The sequence below is a fragment of the Bactrocera tryoni genome, chromosome 5 (genome assembly GCF_016617805.1).
Source record: "Bactrocera tryoni isolate S06 chromosome 5, CSIRO_BtryS06_freeze2, whole genome shotgun sequence".
In the NCBI taxonomy this organism is placed as follows: domain Eukaryota; kingdom Metazoa; phylum Arthropoda; class Insecta; order Diptera; family Tephritidae; genus Bactrocera; species Bactrocera tryoni.
The window spans coordinates 75,851,410-75,877,674 of NC_052503.1; the positions used below are offsets into that span (position 1 = coordinate 75,851,410).

Sequence of the window (26,265 nt, forward strand, 5' to 3'; positions counted from 1 at the left end):
TCAAAATGCTGCGTGGTGTGAGCAAATCCAAATTTTCATTGAGTAAAAGGAACCATTCATACAAAACTTGCTCACAGCTGTTCTTCAGAGCGACCACCAACTCTTACCACTCAAACGCTTTGTATTTAAGAGCGAAAGTTATGTATAAGTGAATTTCAGGCGGTGAGCTTTATTTTTGTAAGCATATTGCATATAGCAAAATTACAAGTAAAATTGAGCATAAATTTAAACCTTACTGAGCTTGGTGGAGAGGCATAGAAATGTGCTCAACGAGCATAATATAAATTTGCTCAGCAAAATTTTAGTTTTTACTCAACTTTATGTGATGTAGCTATATTTTAGAATAGAAATCAAAATTTCACTCAAAAACTGAAATTTTTGCATTTTCACTCAATGAAAATTGTCTCAGAAAATAAATTATATGCCAATTGTACGCGACGCTCTTCATTCTATATACAATATACCACTTGAGAGAACGGCACGTTAGATTCTTCTCATATAAATCGTGTATTTTTAAGCGCTCTTGGTTTGAGTATATAAATTTGAGCAAGAAAATAACTCAAAACTCTTTTTATGTACCTTTGGTCTTCTTTTTCACATACTAGCATGTACATAGAGCTCTCTTTAACTATGATTTCCTATGTAATTTTGTTGAAAATTTGAGAACTTATGTGCTCTTTTTCTCCAATGCTTGTTAATCTGTGTCAGCTGTTTGCCATGAGCAGCATTAAAGCCAAAATTTGGCACTGAGCACCATATTTACACTCCGAATGAAGTTTATGTTTAATGCGTCTTGCAGCATGCACTCTTTCTGCAAAATGTAATACCGCAAGTGTTTCAAATATATGTGAGATAGCTCGAACACTCATTATCAGCAGAAACTTCTCACTCAACCATACAACTGCAAGGGTTTCAAATATAAGCGGAAACATCTCACTCAATCATGCAACTGCAAGGGTTTCAAATATATGTGAGCTAGCTCGAACACTCATTAAAAACGTTAACTTCTCACTCTATTTTAGCTCTCATTAAAAGCGTTAACTTCTCACTCAATTTAAGCGCTATAATGCCTGTAGTTTCTTTTTAGTAACACCGCGCATCAAGTGCGCAATTCCAACTCAAAGTAATTATCTTCCCAACGACTCACTCAACTCTCTTAGCAGCACCACGAAAACATCTGTGCGTGCGCAAACGACGAAGTACAGAAAAAAATCAGCTGATTGCCTGAGCTGCCGAAACAGATGTTCCAAACGTTCAGCTGTGCGTTGTGACAGCTAGCGAAAGAGAGTGAGCGAGAGTAGGCGCTTATTGGTTAGCAATAGCGCATGGCAAAGAGTTGGGGCCATTGCAGGCAGCAATTTTAAGTAAGGGGGACTCACAGCCAGGCGCTCAATACGACTTTTCACGACAAGTCACTCACTCACTCACTCACTCACTCACAATTTAGTGCAAAAACACACGCACACATACAAATGTTATATGTAGCGGTTTGTAGGTGCGTTGCATTGTGGCTGTAATGTAAGCGAAGAGTAGGGATCTGAAAGATACAAATCGTTAGCCGGTACGTTGTTGTTAGTTTGGTTGGTTGATTGTTTGGTTGTACGAACGGTCGGTTGGCTGTTTGGGTTGGTTTGCCTTGCTTTGCAGTGATGGCCCGTCTGTATGTGGAAAAAAATCGTTGATTGTAACGGCCTGGGTAGCCCTATAAATAGCAGCACTTTGAGCCGGTCGGATCCAGTAGCTTCGTAACAACTCTGCTGGTTAAACGTAACGTGGAAATTGGTTTGTGTAGAACAAGAAGAGGAACAACTTTTTTTTTGAAAGAACATAAAGTAACAGCAACACAGCACGACTACGAAGACGAAGACGACGACGACCAAGACCAAGACCGCAAACACAACGACGACGACTACAGTAAGAGGCAAACCATTACAAGCAACCAAAAATAGACAAATGACAAAGGACTGCAATAATTTACACTGTAATACAGTTTTTGTAAAATCGAAACGGTAAAAACGAAGTTTCAACAGAAAACTGTATGTAAGCGAAAAAAGCAACTGTTGTTAATTTCACAAAGCCAATAAATCAGCCAGCCAGTAAGCACAGACTTGACAAATAAACCAAGCAACCAAATCCATAGACATTCAAGCGTAAATCAAGCCATATTTTCAAGCTTTCTTACCAATACACACACACACCACATATGAGCAACACACATACAACCGCTACGGAAAACAGCTGACATATGCAATTTTCACTGTTATTTGAGTCGTTGAAATTGCAAAATTAATGGTGTGAAATTCTATTGAGCGAGTAGTCGGCAAAGCACACGCCGTTGCAACGCATGAAATAGCCATTTAACAAAAGCAGCAAAAACCAGCAACTACAAAACAGCGAAAGCTCAACCAAATCTAAAAAAATAGACCCAATTAGCAAGCAACAAAATCCGTTTACTTGAAAGCGAAAGATGAAAATGTCAAATTTCGTAAATTCAGCAAAGTCCATAAATTAAATTTTTACAGCAGAAAAGTTCTTAAATTAGCAGCAAAGTCAGTAGGAAAAGCATTGAACAGCCAGAAGAGAGCACGCGAGTGAAGAGTATAAGTAACGCATTGACAAGCGGCAGGCGCAAGCAAACCAGTCAGGAAGCTACCAAACAACAATAACAAGCAACAAACACATTTCAACACGTACCAGCGCGAGCATAGGCACAAAAACAACAACGACGACAAGCAAACGGCAAATGAGTGAAAAGCAAATCAGCTGCAAGCAACACGAGCCGTGCAGTGAGTGAGAGCGCAACGCCAAACGCACAAGCGCTAGCTCCAGCAAGCCGTATGAGCGCTGAGTAACGCAGGCCAGAGCAATAACGAGTGCGGCAGTGACGCGTTTGAGCCAAAATAGCGCACAGCCGAGCCTTGGAGCTTGGTGCCAGCAACGGTGGCAGTCAGTAGCAGCTGAGAGAGCGTCGAGTAAGTAACGTCTTTAAATTTGGTGCAAGACGACGTAGAGGAGCTCGCGCAAAGCAACGGAAATTAGCAAAGACGAGACGACGTGGTACATAGGCAGACAACCGGCCACACAACGACGCACCGCGAAAGACAACCAAAGCTACTGTTTGTTGTAAAATCAGCCGGCGAAACGCGGTGTAACACAGGAGAAGCAACGTCGTGCTCCAAAAAAAAGAAAAATTGCAAAGCTGCGTACGCTACGTTTAAGGAAGTGGCATTTATGATATAAATCCATTTTCGCAACAGCGGTGTAAAAAAGCGAAAGCTAACGAAGGAAGCAGTACAATTTGCCATTGATATTGTGGACGCAGCCCGAAACGCCGCAGCCGGAAAAAGTGCAGACAGTTTGCTTTTTGTTGTGCCGATAAAATAGTAGACACAAATCGGCACAGTCCCAGTGCGTACAAGGAACGGCCAACGAAACTAGCAGTGAAGCCAGCATAAAAGAGTGCCACAAGCAAACGCAGCAATAAAAAACGAAAAAAGGAAGCAACTAAAAGAAGGCGCAGATAAATAGCACAAAAGCGCCGACAAAGCGAAAATATTTTACAACAAAAGCGAAGCAAAAATATTTTACAACAAAAAGGCAGCAAAAGTTAAAGCGTTGCAGGCAAATTTCCGGCCTACGTGCAGCAGGCAGAGCTAGCAAACGGCGTAGAGACCAGTGCGTAAAGGCTAAAAACCACAAATTTAAGTAAATAAATAAAAAAAAGAAATTAAGTGATATTTTAGTGCTGTGAATGAGACGTAGAGAAGTTGACGACGAAGCCTACAAAGCGTAGACAAATAAGCAGCAGCTACTAAAAGCAGCTGAGCAAGGAACAAGGAAACTCACACGGCCCGGCAGCCGACGAGACGCAAGCTGAACAGCCACAAAACACATTTAAGCAGCAAAAAGCATTACAAATTTAAAAATCATTACAAATTGCTAGTGCCAGCAGGCAGTGTAAATTAGTGGCAGCTTATGTGCAACACGGAAATTTGTGCGAGTAGCTTGCGTGGCTGAGAGTGGCGACTTGCAACTTGCTAAGCGTAAAATACACACAAGTTCAGGGAAACAAATCATTTCATTTTTAATAAAAAAAAAATACTTAACAAACTAAAAAATTAATACAAAATACAATAACAATAAAAATATAAATAAAAAGCGAGCAATTAATAGCGGTTGCAGAAGGCAGCGAGAAGAGATTGAATTAATGAAAATATAGGCGTGTGCGTGCAACAAAATACGCCAAAATGTAAATTGAATTTAATACAACAAAATTTTGACGAAGAAAAAATCAACGCGTATTACTACGAGGCGAGAAAAAAATCGAGGCAGATATTTAACAGCAAGAAAAAAACGCCTTCAGTCAGTTACTTACAAAGCAACCGCACATAATAAGCTAACAAATTAATTAGTGTAAAAGGAAATGCAGTTAAAAGTAATAGGACGCAGCGTTGGTACTAGTACACAACTACTCCTTTTTTAACGCCTTTTTAAACAAGCATAATAAATACAAATAATCAACAAACAAATTACAAAGTAATACAAAAGTAGCGTTAAAACCGTTTTAATAAAACACACAAACTAATGCAAAAGCAACAAAAATAACAAAAAAAAACTTAGAATATCAAATTGAAGCGTGAGGCGACGACAAAAGAAGCAAAGACAATTACAAATTGAACTTAGTTGTTATTTTCCAATTACGTTTTTGTTAAGTAAAGCATAAAATAATTAAAAAATCTACTAATAGACACAACAAATTATCATTAATGTTTAATAATTGTTAATTAAATAATAAACGCGTTTCACTAAAGTGAAACTTAATAAGACAACGCCGCATAACTGCAGAACGGTTTTCGAAACGCACATCAGGCAGCAGCATGAGTCGGCTAGCGTGAGATTGAAGTGGATTGAAAGCTAGGCAGAACGCGAGTGAGTTTAAGGCAGCCCGGCAGTTCGTCGAGTTTTCTGCCGTTTTGTGTTTGCTTTCTAATACAACTGTGTGTCTTTAATTTTAATTCAAAAAATTAATAAGAAAAAAAGAAAACGAAAACAATTTTTGTGATTAAAGTGCATTTCTCTAAGCGTAATTTAATTCAAGTAGTAAGAAATCATACATTATAACTAAGCAGTAAATTTATAAAATCACACGACAACACCAAAACCACACACGCATACGCGACGCTCAAAAGCAAACAAAAAATAATTAAGAAAAACGTGCATCTCTCAATTTTCCAACTTCACACGTACGCTGCAGTACACTGCAGCGCCAACAACTTTAAAATTGGCAACACTACAACAACACGCTACCACAACCACACAAACACAGCAGCAGCCACGGGCACTGCAACAACAGCAGCAGCAGGAGCAGGAGCGGCCGGTAGCGACAGCCAACACGAACACACAGGCGCCACACAGCCAGTCAACAACGCCAGCAGCAGCGGCAGCAGCAACACACCCACCACAAGCATTAAGCAGCTATTGGCGCTTGTTAGCAGCGCCAGCGCGGTCAGCGCGGCCGTCGACATACCGCCGCCCAGTCCGGTCACGGAGGCAGCCGTCGAGGCGACCACCGTCGATCAGCAGCGTAGCGCGTACTTGCAGGCAACGGTTGTTGCGCAACACCGGCAACGCGCCGATAGTGTTGTCGCCAGGCAGCAGCCAGGAGCGCGTGTTGGAGCGCCGCAGGCTAAAGGCGCGCCTGAAAGTGAAGTCGAGAACGAAGTGGAAGTGGAAGCTGAAGCCGTGCTTGGTAATAGCTGCGTTATTAACGCGTGCGCCGGCAGTGACATTGACGACGACAGCGAGGCTGAAATTGAGCGAGTTGAAGCTGCGCGCAACGGCGATACGGCGGAGGTGGCGCAATTGACGCTGGCTGGCGCTGAGCGCGAATACGCGCACGTTGACTACGAGTCACAGTTCGAATTGGACGCCGAGCTGGAGCGGCACGCCAACGATTTGATCCATATCGATCAAGTCTTCGAGGAGCTGCGCCAGAAAATGGAAGTGCTCTCAGTACAAAATCAATATCAGGGACAATTCGGTGTCATCGGTTCAAGCAAAGTTAAAGGTGAGTGTCACATATTTTATAAATATTTCATGCTTAAAGAAAAATTTTTAAGCTCTAAATGTTGAAATTCCGCATAAAAAGCGTGTGAATGCAAATTGTGGTAAAATGAGTTTTAGGAATAGGCAGCAAGCTTTTTTCCATATTCTGAAAGCGTTTCGTAGTTTTCGTTATTTGAGGTGTTGTTGAAATTAGTGAAAGGTGTAAGAGTATATTTTGGTTTTCAAATTATAATATGCACAAATATATGTATATATATATATATATATATACATATATAGCTGCCATACAAATTGAGATAGAATGCACTTTCAGCGAATTGTGTAATATGTGTCTGATTTGCATGAATTTTCGCTTAGCTTGGTATGGAAATACTGGAAATAAATGGTATATTTGGTAAATATGTGTTATTGGCAGCTATCTTTCACTTTTTTCTTAAGTAGTTGTTGTGAAATCGTTCTGAAATTTTACACATGTCCACTACTTTGGACGAAGCTACACATTTATCGGAGCCGACGATATCGGATCACTATAGCATATAGCTGCCATACAAACTGATTAGTCAAAATCAAGTTCTTGTATGAAAAACTTTTTTGTTTGTAAAGATATCTTCACGAAATTTTACTCGAAGTTTTCCTTAAGGCACCAGTACAATATACGCAGAAATGGTTCAGATTGGACCACTATAGCATATAGCTGCCATACAAACTGAACAATAAAAATCAAGTCCTTGTAAGGAAAATTTTTTTATTTGGGAAGATATCTTCATAAAATTTTACTCGTGTTATTGTATAAATCAACCTTATAATCTCCAAAAAAATTGTTTGGATCGGATAACTTTAGCATATAGCTATACATACAAACCGAGCAGTCAAAATAAAATGTTCTATGGAAATTTCTTATTTTGTGAAAGATATGCCAGCTTCGCTGCAACCGCAGTCAATGGAATTGTTAAACCAAAAAGGTTCACACCATTCTCATTCAATTAACACAATAATTTAGTTTTAGTTGTCAATTAAATCAATGCTTATTTTTTGTTTCCAAGTCAGCGATTACTGCTCGCATAAAAGGCTACAATGCGAGCAATAATTAAATTAAGTCATTTTCACACATGCTGTATTAGGCTAATTTGCCTCGTTCGAGCGTGTAATATTTTGTTTAAACAAACACCTTTTGTCATAAAATTATTTAAATACAATAATTAAGCATTAATTTGCATTTTTTGCCTTGGCCGCTTGAGTTTTTGTTTATTAAACAAATTAAGCAATTTTCGAAACTAATTGCATCCGGTCAATGACACAGTTTATGCTGCATACATAATTATTTCATTATTTTTTTTTAGCAATTACAACGGCTATTAGCGCTGATTGATTGCTGTTAGTTTTTTATGTTTTCTTTCAACGAAATTTTAAGTAAAAATAATTATTCAAATAAATGCAATATTTCTTTAGTACGAAGGGTCAAAATTTTATTGAAAAAATATAATTTTTGTGAATGGAAATAAAAAAAAATATTACAAAAATTATCATAAAAGCATAAAAGTATTGAAATTCAACTTGCGGTAAAATTATAATTCAAAATAATAAATTTCGTTTACTCAAAATTTTTCAAGAAAAATCCAAAAATTTATTTTAAAAAAATACAATAATTTAATATTGAGGAAGAATTATTATTATTATTTTAAAGTGTTGGAATTCGATGTGTAAAAAACTAATTCTTCTATTTACTAATTATTGTTGAAATTTAATAAAAAAAATGCAAAATTTTACTTAAAAAAAAAACAAAAAATTAAAGTTAATGAAAATAAGTTGTTTCGTTTCACGTTGAATGTAAAAGTATTAAAGTTCAAAACAATTATCAAAAATTAAATTTTCTTTGAACAAAATATCGAAAATTTCTATTTATCAATTATTATTGGAAATTTTAATAAAAAAGTCCAATGTCTCACGTTGGATTTCAATTGTGAATTTTTTTTTATTAAAATTTGGAATATTTTTTTTTTATTTAATTTAAGCAATTTTTGAATTTTAAACTTCTATATATTTTTAATAGTATCTATTTAGTATTTTGAAAAAAAAAAATATAAAAGGTTTGAATGATTTGAAAAAAACTTATTGTTGAAAAAAAGTATTCTAAATACGTTGAAATTAAACGTCTGACGAGATAATAGTTAATAAATTAAATTTTCTTCAATAAAATATTACAAAAAAATATTCAAAAACTTAATTTTTTGAAAAACAAAAAATATTATAAAAATTTTAAAATTTATCACGAGCAAAAAAATTGCATAAAAATTTAAATTTCTTTAAAAAATGTTTTTAAAAATTTTAAAAAACATCATTTAAAAAAATTTAATTATAAAAAAGTTTAGCGTTAGCAATTTTTTATTATATTTTCTTTACAAAATTTAAAATTTTAATTAAATATACCAAAACTAAAAGAAAATATGTACATAAACTACATAATCCCAACGTGAGGCATAATCTTCGTAAAATTTTGATAATAATTGTTCAAAAATTTATTTCTCTTTACCAAAATATTACAAAAAAAATTCAAAAACTAAATTTTTTGAAAAAAATAATTTTTTAAATTTAGCGTGAACGAAAAAAAAAATTGTCTTTAAATAAAATATTGAAATTTAATAAAAAAGATCAAAATTATAAAAAAAATTGCAAAATTTTGACAATAATAGTTCAAAAATTAATTTTTCTTTACCAAAATATTTCAAAAAATATTCAAAAACTAAATTTTTTGAAAACAAAATCAATATAAAAATTTTCAAATTTATCGTGAACGAAAAAGTTAAAAAAATGTCATTTTCTTTAAATCAAATATTGAAATTTTACTAAAAAAATTGTAATTAAAAAAAACATACATAAATTCAACGGGCGGCGAAATAAAAAAACTATATTTATATATAGAAAAAAATGCTTCATAAAATCATAGATTTCCAATTCATTCAAGTAAATCTAATAATAATACCAACAATCTAAATAAAACCAGCGCTGCAGCCAGCAGCAGCAAAAATGTGCTGAAAAGCACTTACTCCACTCAGAATGCTTTTGTCATTGTTGTTGTTGTTTTCTCTGTATTAATTACATGCTTGGATTTTGTAATGATTTTTTCATGAAGTGGAGTGTAGTCAATTTGCAACTAACAAGCTGTTTGCATTAATATTATTTTTCGGTTGATTAACGGCGACACCATAGCTAAGCACACATACACATACACACAAGCAAATCAAGAAATATGCTAAGCACATATGCATATAATTTACTTCACTGAATAGTTGCATATGCACAGGCTTACAAGCGCGCACACACCGCCACATACATATGTATGTATGTGTGTACGTGCGTGTCTATTGAATTTTCCATCCACTAATGTACGACCACTCATTGTGTAAAACCCGCCGCTGTTACGCCGCCAAAGTGGACTAAATGACTTTTTAGTTGCCTTTATTTTTTGAGTTCAAAAATTCAGTCTTTCTGCCTGCTCAACACAGTAGGCACCACTCCCCTTTGGCCGCCTGCGCTGAGGCGACGAACTTGTTTTCGCCTTTCAGTTTATTTGAATTATCACAAACACATATTTTTTATGGCTGCATATTGGACATGTATGCATTTGTGTTTGTGTGCGCGTATGTGTGCTCACACAATAGAGTCTTCAAATATCAGGGTCAGAACGGCTTCAGCTGCGAAGCGCCCATTAAATGAAAATGATATATGACCACCACTTCACACATGACACTCCATGCTGCACCGTACCGCACCACACCGCGCGGCTATGCACTGCTTAGCTCAGCGCTACAGCTGCTTGGCTTTGCACGCTGTGTTTGTGTGCATGTGAGTGTGAAATAATATGTTTTTTTCGCTTTGACAATATTCTATTTCATTGTTTCAGACAATACCGCGATTTATTAATTTTTTTCTTGTATTTTTTCTGCTTTAACCTTTTGTCAGTGGTGAGTGAAATTCGATTAGCTTCCGAACTGGATAGAATTTTTGGTGAAATTTGAGCGCCATTTAGAACAAAAGCGCACACGAAATGTTGCGCAATGACAGACAAGCATACAAATATTGTTCTTATATATACTTTTACATACATATACATACATACATATGTACATATTAGTATATGACTGTACGGAATATTTCAAAAAAAAAATTAATGGAAAGAATTTAATTAAAAAAATTATTTGTTTATTTTTAAATGTTATTGTTGTAAATTTTCAATTAAAATTATTTAATTTTTTTTATAATTTTTTTAATTATTAAATTTTAATTTTGCTTAATTAAACTTTTTAATATATTTATTTATATTTAATATGTATGTATATATTTGTGTATGACTATAATCAAATTTCTGACTAAAAATATTAGTAATTATTATATTAATTAGGAAAAATAAAATATTTTTTAATTTTAATTTTTTTTTAATATTTTTTCAATTTATATTTTAAATACTTTTTAAATCGTTTAATTATTAATTTGATTAATTTCTTATTTTTTTAATTAATTTTTTTTTTAATTTCTACTAACTTTTGTCTATATCAAGCACAGTTTAAATTCAATTTTTTTTATTTTTCTCGCTATAACATTTTTAATTCGAAAATATTGAAATAAAATAAAATTATTAAATTAATTACGAAAAAACATATAGTATATTTTTTACTCTTAATTTTTTGCTCAATTCAAATTTTTATTTGTTTTTAATTACTTAGTTTTTTATTAATATTTTTTTTAATTTTTACTAATTTATAATTAAAAGAATTAAGAAAATTTAATGGAATTAGATCAAAAACTGCTAAAAACGCTAATCAGATGCTAAAACTAATAAAAAAATAAAAAAAATCACTACACTACCGCTTTGTTCTGTTCGCTAATTGCCGCCAGCGAATTCTGTAAATAAAAGATGTTAATCAATTAATTGTTTAGACTATTGTATTGGCCGCCTAGCAACGCTTCGGGGAATTCCTTGTTTGCTTCCAAGCACACACAACGGGAAATGCTAATAAAAAGTTGCTGCAAAATAGCAGACAGCTTCATAAATTTTCAGTTTTTCTTTAGGGGAAATATTTTTTCTAAGCCTTTTCAGCCAGTTGCCATGTGCGAGCCGCGTAATCGAGCAATAACTTGCAACAGATTATTATCGGCTGTACATAAAGTGATTTTTTTTTATTTTACACATTTAAAAATGAACCATGAACCCTCTGTGCAAGGAAGCGCTTTCAACGTTTGAAGCATTTTTGGGAAAAAAACTTTTCAATCACACGAATTTTCACACACACACAAACGCACATAAGCACAGATACTCCAGCGCAATTAAAAATTTCCGGCAAATTCATGCTTTTATTACCTATTTGTTTAGCCAAACACAATGCTTGGCAGCTCAGCGGCCACGCGTTACGCTATATTGAGCTGCTAATGGTAACAACTCATAGGCGCACTCAGCAGACTTGGCGCATCGTGGCGCTATTTGTGGTATTTCGCGGAATTTTTCAATTTTATAAGCGTTTTCGCTCAAATAAAAATCTAAAATTTTGAGTAGTGCTGTGTTGATTAATTTATTGAAAATAAATTAACATGCACACCTACATATGTACATACTTGTATATATGGTATTTATAGTTATACTGTAGTTAGGTAAATCACATTCATTGATCCTTCTGGGAAATTATTTTAGTTGAAAATTTATTCTCTTGTCGAGAAGATTCAGCAGAAAAACGTCTTTCCCATGAATTACAGATAATTTTAAAGCAATAATTTTAAATAAACGTTATACTCTTATATTTAGATTTATTGTTGAGTGTAAGCTTTGAATTGATGAAGCTGCAAATTTCGTTGGTAATTCGAAATACGAAGAAAATAATAAAAATTTCAAAATAAATATAATGAATTAAAAATGAAGATAGACTTATTATTGCATAGTAAATTTGTAATATATGTTTTTTAATAAAATCACACATTCTTCTTATATTAATATAAGAGAAAAGATTTTAAAATTAAAGAAAGCATTACAGAAATTAAAAATATGAGAAGAAAATTTTTCTTCAGAATTGAGATTTTAACAAAAACAAAAATTAATATACATAAATTAAAAATTTAAAAATTAAAAAAATTTAAGAAATTAACACAATTAATAAAAAATTAATAAGTAAAACAATTTTTTTTTTGCGAATTATTAAATCAATAAATAAAATATAATATAAATAAAAAGAAGTAAAAACTAAAACATATTGACAATATTAAAAAGTTAGTAATCAGATAAAATTATGGAACATAACGGGGTACAAATTGCACAAAAAATATTTTTTTCGATATAAATTAATATAACTTAAAAAAACTTACAAAAATATTTAAGAAAACTTAAAAAAAAAAATTTAATTAACAAAATTAAGAAAAATTAAATAAATTAAAAAAAAAACGAAAGCAAATTTTTTCTGCATATTTTTTAATAAAAACTTTAGAAACTTAATTTTAAATAATAAAAAAAATAAATATTACAAGAGTTAAAAACAGCAATAAAAGAATAGAAACTAGAACAGATTATGTGTTTGAAGCAGCCCCATGCCAGTTTTATAGTAAGAAAATTAATAATTATTTTTTTTTTGTATTTATTGCTTGTTGTTTTAGTAATAGCTTTTGAAATTATTTTTCTATTTATATGTAGATACTTTTTTTAATTGTAATTAAATTTTTAATTTTTTTAATTAATTTATTTTTAATTTTCAAATTATAAAATTAATTTATAATATCCAAAAGCAAAATATTTTTAAAAATGAGTTTTTTAATTATAAATTCTTATTGTTTAAAAAAATTTTAATTTTTAATAATAAATTATTTAATTTAAATTAATTAAATTTAATTTTTAATAAATTTTAATTTTTAATACATTTTTTAAATGTTAAATTTTTTTGTAACAATATTTTTAAATGTACTGAATTTTTATCTAATTTTTTTAATATGAATTTTTATATATTTTTTTTATATTTACATATGATTTTTTAATTGTAAATAGTTTTTCTAAATTTTAATTTCTGAAATTCAAATTTTAAAAATTAATTTATTATATCAAAATGCAAAATTTTATTAAAAATAAATTTTTTTAATTATAAATTTTTAATGTTTGGAAAAAATAAATTTTGAATAATATTTGTTAATGTTAATTTTTTTGTAAAATAATATAAATTTTTTTAATTGTAATTAATTTTTTTCTAAATTTTAATTTCAGTAATTACAATTAAAGAAATTTAATATAAACATAAAAAAAATCAAAAATTAAATTAAACAAAGGAATTTCTTTTATGTATTACAAGTACTAAATTTTTAAAAAATTGGATTTCAAAAAATTTAAAAAAAATTAATCATGATTAAAAAAATTATATATGTATAAATGTGAAATAAAATTAAAAATTAAAAAAATTTTATAAAAAAAAAATTAATCTAATACAAAGAAAATTAGTTTTATAAAATTTTGCTATTGGGTATAAAAATTATTTAGGAAAAAATTAATAAAAAAACAAATCTTTTTTAATTTGACAAAATTTCAAGTTATTTTAACATTATTTAATTTAAATTTTTAATTTAATTTTATTTTTAATTTCAATAATTAATTTTTTTATTTAGTTTTGTTTTATAATTATATTACAATTTTTCAATCTTAATTTTTTAGAACATTTTTAATTTTTAATTTTTTTATTTTTTTTTACATTTTTTAAATTTTTTAATTTTTTAATTTTTTTAATTTTTTTATATTAATTTTTTTATTCTGTGTTAAGTTAGATAAATGCAAAATTGTTCGTTTTTCGTATATTTAGAATATGTTTTAATTAAATTTGAACTCGCATTCAAAGTTTTTTGTATCGACAAAGCTTTTGTAAGCAAAATATTGCGTTAATTGACTTTTTCGAAAAAAAAATCCAACAACCCTAAGGCACACATGAACAGCATTGCCAACACACAAAAAGCATACCACAACCGCTATGTGAAGAACAGAACTAACGCCTTGAATTTGCAGCACTTCCACTAAATTTATTAAAAATTCACAAAATTCCACTCAAGCCAGGCACAGGCACAGGCGAAAAAGGAAAGCCAACAAATATAAATGTGTGGCTTTCAAACTTTATGGCAAAATACACTTTTCAGCTTACGCAAAGCTAAATGTATGCTAGAATATATGTTCCTGTGTGTGTATGTGTGTAATAACTCCCGCAAATACCCAGCGCACGCCACATCACTGACAAACTGAATGAATTTTAAAATTTAATCAACCACACCTCCGAAAGGAAGCACAAAGCAAAAACAAAAAAATAACCGCAAATCCACCAAAAACGCAAAAAAAAGTCTAAAACCAAATCAAAAATGCAGAATTGTTAAGCTTCAGCTTGTATGTACATATGTGTGACTCCATTGGATTATACAGCCAACTAGTGAGCTGCGGCCTTTTGAGGCACTTAGTAACCGAAATACGCTCCACCATCACCACCACACATGCAGAGCCGCTGCTTGACTGTGTAGTAATCGCCTTGTGTGGCTTTGCAGCGCAATCGTATGCGCCAGCGTTGGCATTATAAAGTCGCTGGCCAAACAAGTATGACATGACGCTCCAGGGATTATGCAACTTCCTGTTAATCCTGTCACTTGGGCGAACTCGGGACAGATTCGCCAGCACTGCGACTGGTGTGACTGTGCGCCTGTGTGTGTTTGTCTGTGCTTGTAGTTCTACACACCTAAATCCTAGTGTCGAGCCGAGTGTAGTCGAGTGGCGCGCACACACAAAAGGCAACTTTCATGAAAGCGAGCGGCAAGTGGAAAAATGAACCCAATGTGAATTGATAAAAGCAGCAGGATAAAAGGGAAGCGCCGCAAGGCTCAGCAAACCAGCTGAGTGCTGGCGACAGCACACAGACACAGGCAAGTGGAGCGCGCAGTGAAGGTGTAGCAACAAAAAACAAGCTGTTGGCAATTGAAATCCACACCGAGTGGAGAAGAGTGAAAAGTTTGCATGATGGCGAAGGTGCAGGTGGTGCGCGGAGTGGCGTGCTGGCTATACAGGGGCGCACAGGCCATGCAGAGACGCGCTAGCTTCAACTGACTCTGGCAGGCATGCTAACGGCACAGCGCGCAGTCAACACAAGCTGTGCTGCGGCGCTGTGTCCGTCGCGGTGCGAGGCGGCTGTGTCAATTGTGGCGCTTTAACCCGAGTGCGCGTCGGAGGGCGCGTCTAAGTGTCGCTTTGCTGGTCTAACCGCCGGTATGTGCCCGCGCGTCCAGTCGTCGCCAACAAATTGTGGTTCAACATCGCAATTGCCGGGCTTCGTTGGCAACAACTGATCGCCGCTCTTTCAATTGGTATGAAAAAAGAATTATCAATGCAGCGTGCGCGGGCTTGGAGGCTTCACTATTGCCAAGTTGGCCACGGCGCGCTGCTCGTGTCTACTTTAGCGCGCTAACAGCTGACTGACTGCCGGCTTCAACTTCACTACAAACAGTTACTTTACATGTTTGTATGTATGTGCCTGTTTTGCTGCCCCTTGCGCCTCATCAGCTCACACCCGGCTTCGCGCTATCGTCCGGTTTTTGTGGTTTTGAAAATTGCAGTCAATTTAATTTCATGTCTGACTGCGTCCACGCCAACTGCTTACCCACTCCCCCTACCGCGCGCACACGTACGCTCTGAAGTCGCTACTCTGTTTTTTCCTGTAACTTTTATTTTAGCAGAATTTTTTACTTGCAACCACACACACATACATATGTATGACAGTCGTACATGCTGTTGCCCGCATAAATTACACACTTTATTGCCGAGTGTACGCATTCGCCGAAAACCAAAAAAAAAGGATGTGTCGTCTGAAGGACATTTGCATACAAACGCTTCTACGCGCACACTTACATGCCTGTCAGCTGCCTCCGCGCCGCTGCTGTGTTTTGCGTCATCGCGCTTGTCGTTGTCCTTTCAATCCTTTGGATTCGCTTCGTTGGCGAGAGGCGCGCGTCAGTGCAGCTGTATGTGTCGACCCACTGCATTGTTGTGCCGCGCAGCTGCTGCCGCCTGCCAGCCCATGCCCTTCAGCGCGCCCGCCAGCCCAATTAACTATTGAGTTTTTGTCAAACTTTTCTTGTTCGGCACACATTCACGCGCATTTCAAATTGCAGACGCTTTTTTTTTGGTTTCATACGTTGCTTTGTTTTACTTGTTGTTGTTGTAGCATTATTTTTTTATTTTTTGCTTTGTTGCTTGTTGTTGGCAACTTTCGCGTTGTTGAATTAGCTTTGGAAATTTTGTAATTAAGCTCGCAAGCAAGCGCTTTGAACGCCGCCTACCAGTCACACACACCACCACACACACACATACACAAAAAAAAAGTCGGCAGTCGCCACGGCCAACTCTGTTGCGTTGTGTGCCAAAAAGTATGGCAAAAATTGCACAAAAACAAGCAAACTGTCTATGTATATGCAAATCGACAAGCACACCCACGCGTCACACACACACACACACACACACTAACAAAGCTTTGGGTTGACTAACAAACCGACTCGCTCTTAGCGCAATTTGTTGTTATTTTTGTACTGTTTCTTGTTTTTTTTTTTTTTTGGGTTTTGGTATTTTGAGTGTTCGCGTGCCTCACTCGCTGGTTGTTTGAAGTGCTTGTTGCGATGCGCACGACGGAACTTCCAGTGTTGCGACACTGTGAAAAAAGCTGCCGAAAAATTCAAATGAAAAATTGGAAAAAAAAAAATTTTTAACATCTATGTAACGTTACCTTTGTGCCGTCCCAACAATGGCTGAAGTCTACATAAACTTGAATCTAGCGAAACCTGGCTTTACTCACAACTCGAACTGCCCACAACCCATACAATTTGCTCAAACTACTGCGGGTGGCTCCACAAGCTACCTTGGTGCTTACTAAGCTGCCGCTAAAAGATCATATCAAGACTAGCACTGGAGCAAGAAATGAAATAAAATAATAAACCGAATCTTTATGAAAGCCTTGTTTCAGTTCTTTAAGGCTTGATGGCTGCTTCTTTGAAAATTTCTGAACGATAGGGTACGAAGCATTACTGGCTGATTATGGCTGAGTTTTGATCCCACTTCTAACAAAGCATGCAATTTTTGCGAATTATTACATTCGGTTTGCCTGGAAGTTTTCCACACGACAGGAAACGCTGAAACCCTTATAAAGCATTTATCGAGTTGCAACGATTTAGCCATGAACTATCCCCTCAGAGTTTGAGGAAGCGATCTGAAATTTTGCACACGCCCTTTTCTCACCAAGAGTCTGCTCATTTGTACGAACCATTGATATCGGGCCACTATAGCTTATAGTTGCCATACAAGCTGAACGATCAAAATTATGTCTTTGTATGGCAAACTTTTTTATTTGTCGAGATATTTTCACGAAATTCGGCTCGCATTATTTTCTACATCGGATAACTATAACATATAGCTGCGATACAAACTGAACGATCAAAATCATGTATGACTAAATATTTTATATATAGAGATATCTTCACGAAATTTGGTGCAGATTATTTTCTAAAACATTGCTATAATTCGCGAAGAATTTTTTTTAGATCGCACAACTATAGCATATAGCTGCCATACTAACTGAACTATAAAAATTATATCCTTGTATGGAAAACTTTTTTACATATCGAGATATCTTCAAAAAATTTGGTATGAATTATTTTCTAAAATAATGCTCAAATATCTGAAGAAAATTTTTAAAATGGGACCACTATAGCTTATAGTTGCCATACAAACTGAACGATCAAAATTGTGTCTTTGTATGGCAAACTTTTTTATTTGTCGAGATATTTTCACGAAATTTGGCTCGCATTATTTTCTGAAATAATGCTAAAATATCTGAAAAAAAATTCTAAATCGGATTACTATAACATATAGCTGCCATACAAACTGAACGATCAAAATCATGTCCTTGTATGACTAAATATTTTATATATAGAGATATCTTCACGAAATTTGGCGCAGATTATTTTCTAAGACATTGCTATAATCTGCGAAGAATTTTTTTTAGATCGGACAACTATAGCATATAGCTGCCATACAAACTCAACTTTCAAAATCAGGTTCTTTTGTGGCAACTTTTCTATTTGTCAATGTTACTATAGCTTGGGAAAAAAAATTTATAATTTTTTCTTATTATTCATAAAGTTTTTTTTTATGTATTTATTTATATTCTCTTTTATTCAGCTATTCCAACCTTCTATAAAAGCGCCACAAAAATTCAAAAAATTTCCACACAAAAATGCACCACTGTATGTCGCGCGTGTAGGCGCGCCATGATGCAATAATCATTTACATATTTTTCTGTTTAATGCGAGCTGTTTGCTATTTTTATTGTTGCTTATTTAATTATTTTTTGTCTTTGTTTTGTTGTTGCTGCGCCATTCTTGCTGACATATCATCATTGCGCTCCCACTGACATTTTATATTATATTTGTCTAAGGCTTTTTTATGTACACATATGAATGTGTATGTGTGTGTGTCGCAGTCATGTGCAATTTTGCTTTTGTCAAGCGTATACAACAATAATGACAACAAAAAAGCGCGCTTGTGTCACATTGTTGGCGCACACAGCTGTGGCTAGTCTGGCTCTTGCCAAGTCTTGCGCCACCACCCGCTGACATTTATGTATGTACATATGTAAAAGCATTGACTACTAGATATATATGTATAATACACATCTATATAGACATCGATGTACCTATATGTCTTCATTATTTCATTCTTCTTTTGCACTGAACGTGTGTTGGCAATTAAAACAGGAAAAATAACAAAATATGGCACACAAAAGAAATTTGCTGTAAAAACAGCGGCAACAACAACAAGAACAACAACAACGCGAACACAAAGCGCACCGCCGCTGTGTCTAATGAAATTTCACCTTCGCCTTGTGGAACCGCACAGAATGTATTATATTATAAATCTCGCCGTGTGTGCGCCAACCCGCTTAGCCGCCCGCTTGTCAGCTTGTCTGCTCGACATGTTGTTGCTTATTGTTTGCACTTTTGTTGCTATTGTCGCCCATAAAAGCCCATTGCCACAAAGCGCTGCATGAAATCATACAGCTTTACATGCATATGAACTAGCTGTTCCTAATACGGTGCAAATTGTTTGTTGTTGTTTTCGTTGTTGCTGCTGCTGCTGCTGCTTCTTCTGCTTTTCAACATTAGCGTAATTTTTCAACGACTGTTGCCAACGAAACCGCCATTGCTTTTGAAACACTCGCTAATGTGGTTGCTGTGACACGTTGCTTTGTAGTTGTTGTTGTTGTTGTCGCTGTCGTTTTAAATAGTTGCTTAGGCTTATTGCCAATACAAGTGAACGAACTGCAATGAGCTAAACTGCATTTAAGCGCATATGAAGAAATATCGCAAACATGCACATACATACATACCTTTTACATATATGTATGTATGTAGATACATATGCAGATATGTATGTATGCAAAACAAAGCAAACATTACAAAGCTGCAAGTTTCAGCCGGATCAGAATACTCCTGTTTAATATGAAAAAGATCAAGTATGGATGCGCTTATAAGAGGCGTGCCTGTGGCAGGAGCCGCTGAATAAACGGTATATAGTATAATAGTCAACGCACATACATACATACATACATACATACACACATACATTTACCAAGCGAACCAGCGGCTATTAATACCCGTAATTAACGCAGTTAAACGAAAAGTATACCAAAGAAAAGAAGACAGGTTATGAAAATAAATTACAACAACAACACATACTATACATGCTTATTTGCAAGCGAATATGACAAGTAAAGTTTCTCGTATCTTCACAAAATTTCGCATTAATTATTATCTAAAGCAATGCTACAACAACCGAAGAAATTATGCAGATCGAACCACTATAACATATAGCTACCATACAAACTGAACGATCAAAATTATGTCCTTGTGTGGAAAACTTTTTTATTTATCGAGATATTCTCCCAAAATCTGGCACCGATTATTTTCTAAGGCAGCCCTAGCTTATCTGCAGAAATTTTTAAGATCGAACCACTATATCATATAGCTGCCATACAAACTGAACGTTCAAAATCAAATGCATGCATAGAAAACTTTTTTATTTGACAAGATATCTTCACGAAATTTTGTACTAATTATTTCCTAAAACAGTGCTATAACCTGCGAAGAAATTTTTTTAATCGGGTCAATATCGCATATAGCTACCGTACAAACTGAATGATCAGAATTATGTCTTTGTATGGAAAACTTTTTTATTTGAAGAGATATTCTCACGAATTTTGGCATAACGCTACAATATTCTGAAAAATTGTTTAGATCCGACCACTATAGCATATAGCTGCCATACAAACTGAACGATCAAAATCAAGTTTTTGTATGGAAAACCATTTTATTTGACCATCTATTCATCCATTAGAAATAAATTCTTTCTATGTATATACATACATAAATGTATATGCAATAGTTGAAATACAAGTACAACAATAAAGCTGACGATTGCTTATTTGTTGCTGTACATATCAAATAACATAGCGCAATGAAGCTTACGGGCCTGGTTTTTGATTGCTGCAGTTTACCTTTTATTCATTCGATATTTGACAAAGTTTTCCGTCACTACAATTTTTCCAATGCAGCAAGACTTGACGCTGTTGCCAACTGCCCAATAAGTACTTACATACATACATACATATGGTACATACATAAATATGTACATATCTATATACTCAGCTGCTTTTGTATTTTGTACGTGTTCAGCAGAGTAATTTCTTGCATTGTTCACATTTCTATTGCAAACAATATTTGTTTCAATAAATCGCTTTTATAGCAAAAAATTCAAATTTTCGCCATAAATATTACCTAATTAACTAAAAACATAATTTTTTCATAATTGATTTAATTTTTTTCATTAAATTTTCATACATTTACTATAGGTTATATAGTAGGTTCAATATGTGAATATAAATATAACCAATATATAACCATTTTATAACCAAAACTCAAATTTTGTTTCAATATGAGTGGTTTCTATTATAACGTTTTTCCTTCGCCTGTAAACTTATGAAAAGTGAAGTTACGTTATTTTGTATTTAAAGTGACGTTATATAATAATTCTATGAATTTGAGGCTTTTTAATAAGCACTACATATTTTTTAAATTTTTTAAATAATTATATTTCACTTATTCATACTTAATTTCTTCACCAACTAGTACTCTCCTAAAATAACCAACATCTGCACTAGTTTGCAAATCACCCACCCTCAGCCCTGTGCGTGCAACAGTCACTCTGTCACTATGCACAAGTTACCTAACCCTCAAACTTAAATAACACGTACGCTGACATACATACCTACATACGTATGTAAAATGCATTCACTACATGTGTCTGAGTGTGCGTGCGAGCGAATGTGAGTTAGCATGTAATGTAAGTGCTCGCTCATCTTCACTTTCAATATTTACACAAGCACACTTACATAGCTATGTTATTGCACATACACTACACACTCAACCACTTACATGGCGCTGAGTATGTGCAGCTACAAGTAAATGTTGGAACGAGCGAGTCTATAAATGTTAAAGCAAACGAGCAAATGTCACGCAAGCACGTCGGCGACACGCCAACCAAGAAAGAACGGCTGATTTCCAGCTGAGTTGCCAGGTGATTTCGTCTCATGTCCGCTGTTGTAGCGTACGCATATATAATATATTTGACGTGCATACCCAACTCACACTGACGCATTGAACTTGTACAAACAGAAAAGTCAGCTGTTTTATGTAAACAGCTGTTAGCCTGCACTGACTGTAGCGACGTTTGCTTTTGCTCACGGTTTTGTATGTATGTGTGCATGTGTGTAATTGCAGCGCCTGCGCTTGGTAAGCTGTTACTGTGAATGCGCTCTCATCAGAGCAGGTTAACAGCATTGGTCGCTGCAAATGTGATTGGTTTACAGCAAGCTGTTGAACGGTGTTGGAGGCTGTTAAGCACTACTGAAAGCTGTTAAACGCTGTTAAGGGAGTTATATGCTGCTAATGGCTGTTAGCACTGTTTACGTCTGTTAAATGCTGTTGACGGCTGTTGAGGGTTTTATATGCTAACGACTGTTAAGCATTGTTGACTGCTGCTAACAGCTGTTCGGCTGCAAGTGTGCTATGTGCAGGTGTTGTTGTCGTGTGTGCCTGCTGCGCTTTTCACTTTCGCTGATTGTCAGCTGTTGTCTGCCCGGTTTTTTACTTTATTTCTAACAGCTGTTATGCGCTGCTGTACATAATTAGGTGATTGTGTATGATTACAGCGGCGTAGTTTATTTTGCGGCATGTAAATAAAAGCGCTGTTACTGCGACCTTAGCACACTCCTCTGCTGTGCGGTAACAGTATGTTGGAGTATGGGTTGTGTGTTGGCGCACAGCTGTTTCTTATTTACATACCAGCTATATATACAGCGGTATGTATAGGCTATGTAAGTGAGAAAGTAGCCGGCCGGTATAATGTGCGCATGCTGACTTCGAAGTACCGTGGAAAATTTATCAAGTGAATTTGGTAGCGAAAAGGACGAGAATATTGACATTTTGAAGAAAACTTTTGCAGAAATTATAGGATTGTGGCTAAGTGATTAGTAAATTAGTGTTTTGTGACGGATTTTAGAAAATCATATTTTAAAAAATCGGTGTACTGCGGTTCGGCTGCGGGAATCGAAAGGAGTTCCGATGACAAATTTCTTAGCAACGCCACATTTCCCAGCGCATACGCCTCTAGCGACAATTATGCCTTGTCGACAGCGCTGTATGTATATGTCATGTATTTGTTTGTGTGTGTGTTTGTAGTAGCAGTAGCTGCCAGCTGAAATCGTTTCCTCCATTAATTTGTAACGCAAGTTTTTCTCACCACACACGTTCGGCTTTAAGCATGCCGCCTACTAGCTACCGATAATGTTTTCATTTTAATTTTAATTTATACATATTTCGAATAATAAACAAAGCAACTTGTCAATTGCCAGAAAAAGAAAATCTAATGAATTGTTCTGTTCTCCGCTTTCAATCGATAGACTGGGCGAGTCCGCTAACGCCACCACCACCAACAACCACACAGTTACCAACCGGCAATCATACGACCAGCGACAACGTTGTGCACAATCAAAGCAACAACAGCAACAACCATAGCTTAAGCTATAAACAACAGGCGATCAGAGAGGAGCAGCAGGACGAAGCGTTGCAGCCAGCGCTGCAGCTGTACGCTGAGGACGCCATAGCGGGCGGTGACGTAGTGGACGGCGGCAATTGGTCGGCGCCACAGCAGGCACACCACAAACAAGCACATCATCACGAGCAGCGACATTTCTACTATAACAATCACCATTACGGTGGCGCGCAACACAATAATCACCACCAATATCACCAACAACATCACCACCACCAACCACACTACAATCACTTGGCACATCACGACAACAATTATCAGCATTATCAAGCGGCACAGCAACAACAAGGAAAATACTATAGTGAAGGACAAAAACGCGCCACACAAGCGTATCAAAAGCAAAAAACAGCGCCCTTGCCGACCAACAACAAACAAGCGGCCATGGAGGCCACTTACAACAACAATTTGTTCTACTATGAACCACCAGTAGCGGCCGGCATCACACCGACAGGCTCACCCACAACGGGCAGTTGTTTCGGCAGCGCCACTACCGATGTGGACATAGCCGCGGTCAATGAGCTGGCGCAGCGCGTGCAGACGGAGTTGCGGGACGCGAAGAAGCGCCACCTGGACTGCACCGAAGTCTCGCTGCCATTTGATCTCATGCCGCGCATAGCGGCCGAAATAATTAAGGCTTCGGAGCGGGAACCGTGTGGCGTGCGCGGCTGCTCGCTGTACATCGATTTCGAATGCGAGCCGAGCAATGTGCGGTGAGTGTTGGCAATCAAATTTTTCTTATAATATTCTTAATGTAACCTAAGCTTAATGTGGTTGAAACAGCACGGTAATCTTACCAGCGGCGAAGCAGTAGAGCTGGCCGAAACTAATGTTCGAAACTGTAATACGCTGTAGTGAGCTTATGAGCCAGTTTTTAGATGTTTATAAGCATCATAACGGACCGCCGCTTTAAGCTGTCCAAGTGAGAACCCACTCCATAGGAGATCCCACTTAGCATCGATCTGCTAACCTAACCTAACCTAAAAAACAAAAAACATTATATTAAGTTTATATTTATGCCATACTCACTCACTGTTTTAACTGCTTTCTTCAACAGACGCATTGCCTCTTTCAAAGTGGACGACTGCACTGTCTCCACCTTCGAGCTGTATCTCACGCTGAAGCAGGACAAGAGCGGCTGGACTTCGCTGTTGCCACAGTTTATCAAGTATGTATACCTTTTCAGCAATATTTTCAATATTGCTGCTTCTTCTTACTCTTCCTTATTCTTATTCTGGCTTCCTTAATTGTTATTCAACTTTTATAAAAGTTTTCACACAAATCTTTTGCTTCCATTGCAGGAACCTAACACGCAGCAATACCATTTTGATAAGCCCCGATTTCACGTTGACCAAGAACAAGCTCTACTCCTGCGATTAGTGCGCGTAAGCGTGCTTGCGCTAGCTTGTTCCAGCTTATTCCAGCTGCGTTTGTTTGCGAGAGGAGAGTTCTATTCTTTTTTTTTAAACACATGTATGCATACATAACCCAACCAGAGATCTCATTTATTCTCCTACGCGCAAACACACGTCAAAATGTACAACAAGAATGTGGCGAAAAATACACAACAACAACATGGAAGGACCTTGAACGAAGGGCAACCGAAATTGGTCAATTGCGTGTAATTAGCAAATTTATGTGCTATACATACATACATACACACATACAAAAATGTTTTTGTTTTTTAATAATTAAATGGGCGTGGCTTTAACTACAACTACAAAGAAGAAGAAGAAGAAGAAGTAAACAACAAACAATTACTACAACAAAACCAGGAACAACGCATAACGAGAATACTTTACTTTCTCAACAATCCCTCCGAATTTCATTATTTTAACTGAACACCAAGAAAACCACGAAACAAGCAGTCGTAAGAGGCAAAAAATAACAAAAGCAAAATGCTAAAACGTTTACATAACGGCTAGTATGCGGATGAGGCGAGCAAGCAGTGATTGAGAAAGTGCGTGAGCAAAGTAAAATTTGCACAATTCGCGAAAAGTTTTCACAACAAATCCCAAAAAATGCAATAAACTTGGAATACACACGATTTTCTTTGCGCTAAACAGTAAATAAAGCAAAAATTTCGCAATAATAGCAACAAGAACAAAACATACAAACTAAACTACAATAAAACTGGAATAAAAAGAAGACGAAATACAAATCAAAATCCCATAAAAGAAATACAATAATAGCAGCAACAACCTTAAACAATAGAACTAACAGCAGCAACAACAAAAAACAACAACAGCACACTGCATATGCAGTTATCAGGCACTTAATTTGGACTGAAAAGTGGCGAAAAGCGCAGCAGCGGCAAGCAGACAGCGGAGTTAATGGAGTCGAAAGAGCAGACGCTGCCGACAAATTTCATATATGCAGGCGTACATACAAACATACAACCATAAAAAACAACAAACAACAAAAAAAGGCAAACAAGCATGTGCATAAACGGTGCACAGGCGCCGACAAAGTAAGCCGAGCAGCAGTGAAATTAGTGGCTACTATTTTTGGAAGACTGCATACGTTTAGGGGAAGCAAGCTAATATTTGTAATTTATAAAAAATTAAGAAAAAAAACAAAAAATTACAACAAAAACAAAAATTTAAATAACAAAAACAAAAAATTACAACAAAAACAAGAGCAAAAACGAAAGCATAACAAAGCAACGGACGCCACTGGCAGCGTCCAACACTGTATTTATGGTAGTATTACGTGAACAACAACAAAAAACAACAAACATACAGCCTGCAATAAAGCAGGCTGCTTAACAAACTGTTCTACTTATTTCCTTTTTCTATGCAATGAAAACATTTAATGGCGATTTTTTCAAGAAAAAAAAAAAACACTAAAAACAAAACAAAAATTTTGAAAAAAATCAAAAAGCAAATAAGAAACTCTTAAAACTTTAAGCAAATGCGATGCAAAAACGCAAAAACAAACAAAGTCGATGTGATATTAATTAATGATAACTAATTCGTAGTAAGAGAGAAACAAATTAA

The 26,265-nt window shown here is 35.2% G+C and overlaps 1 protein-coding gene across 2 annotated transcripts; it reads left to right on the forward strand.

The window, feature by feature from the left end:
• Nucleotides 1–1,752: 1,752 nt before the first annotated feature.
• Nucleotides 1,753–26,265, forward strand: LOC120776985 (Golgi-specific brefeldin A-resistance guanine nucleotide exchange factor 1 homolog). 2 transcript variants are annotated; one of them, XM_040108085.1, is made up of 4 exons: nt 1,753–6,067; nt 23,118–23,979; nt 24,324–24,434; nt 24,568–26,265. In XM_040108085.1, the coding sequence occupies exons 1-4, from the start codon at nt 5,998–6,000 to the stop codon at nt 24,644–24,646; spliced, it is 1,122 nt and encodes a 373-aa protein (XP_039964019.1). In that variant the 5' UTR covers nt 1,753–5,997; the 3' UTR covers nt 24,647–26,265. The 2 variants fall into 2 exon arrangements, with proteins under 2 accessions (XP_039964019.1, XP_039964018.1); XM_040108084.1 differs by lacking the exon at nt 1,753–6,067 and adding an exon at nt 22,534–22,855.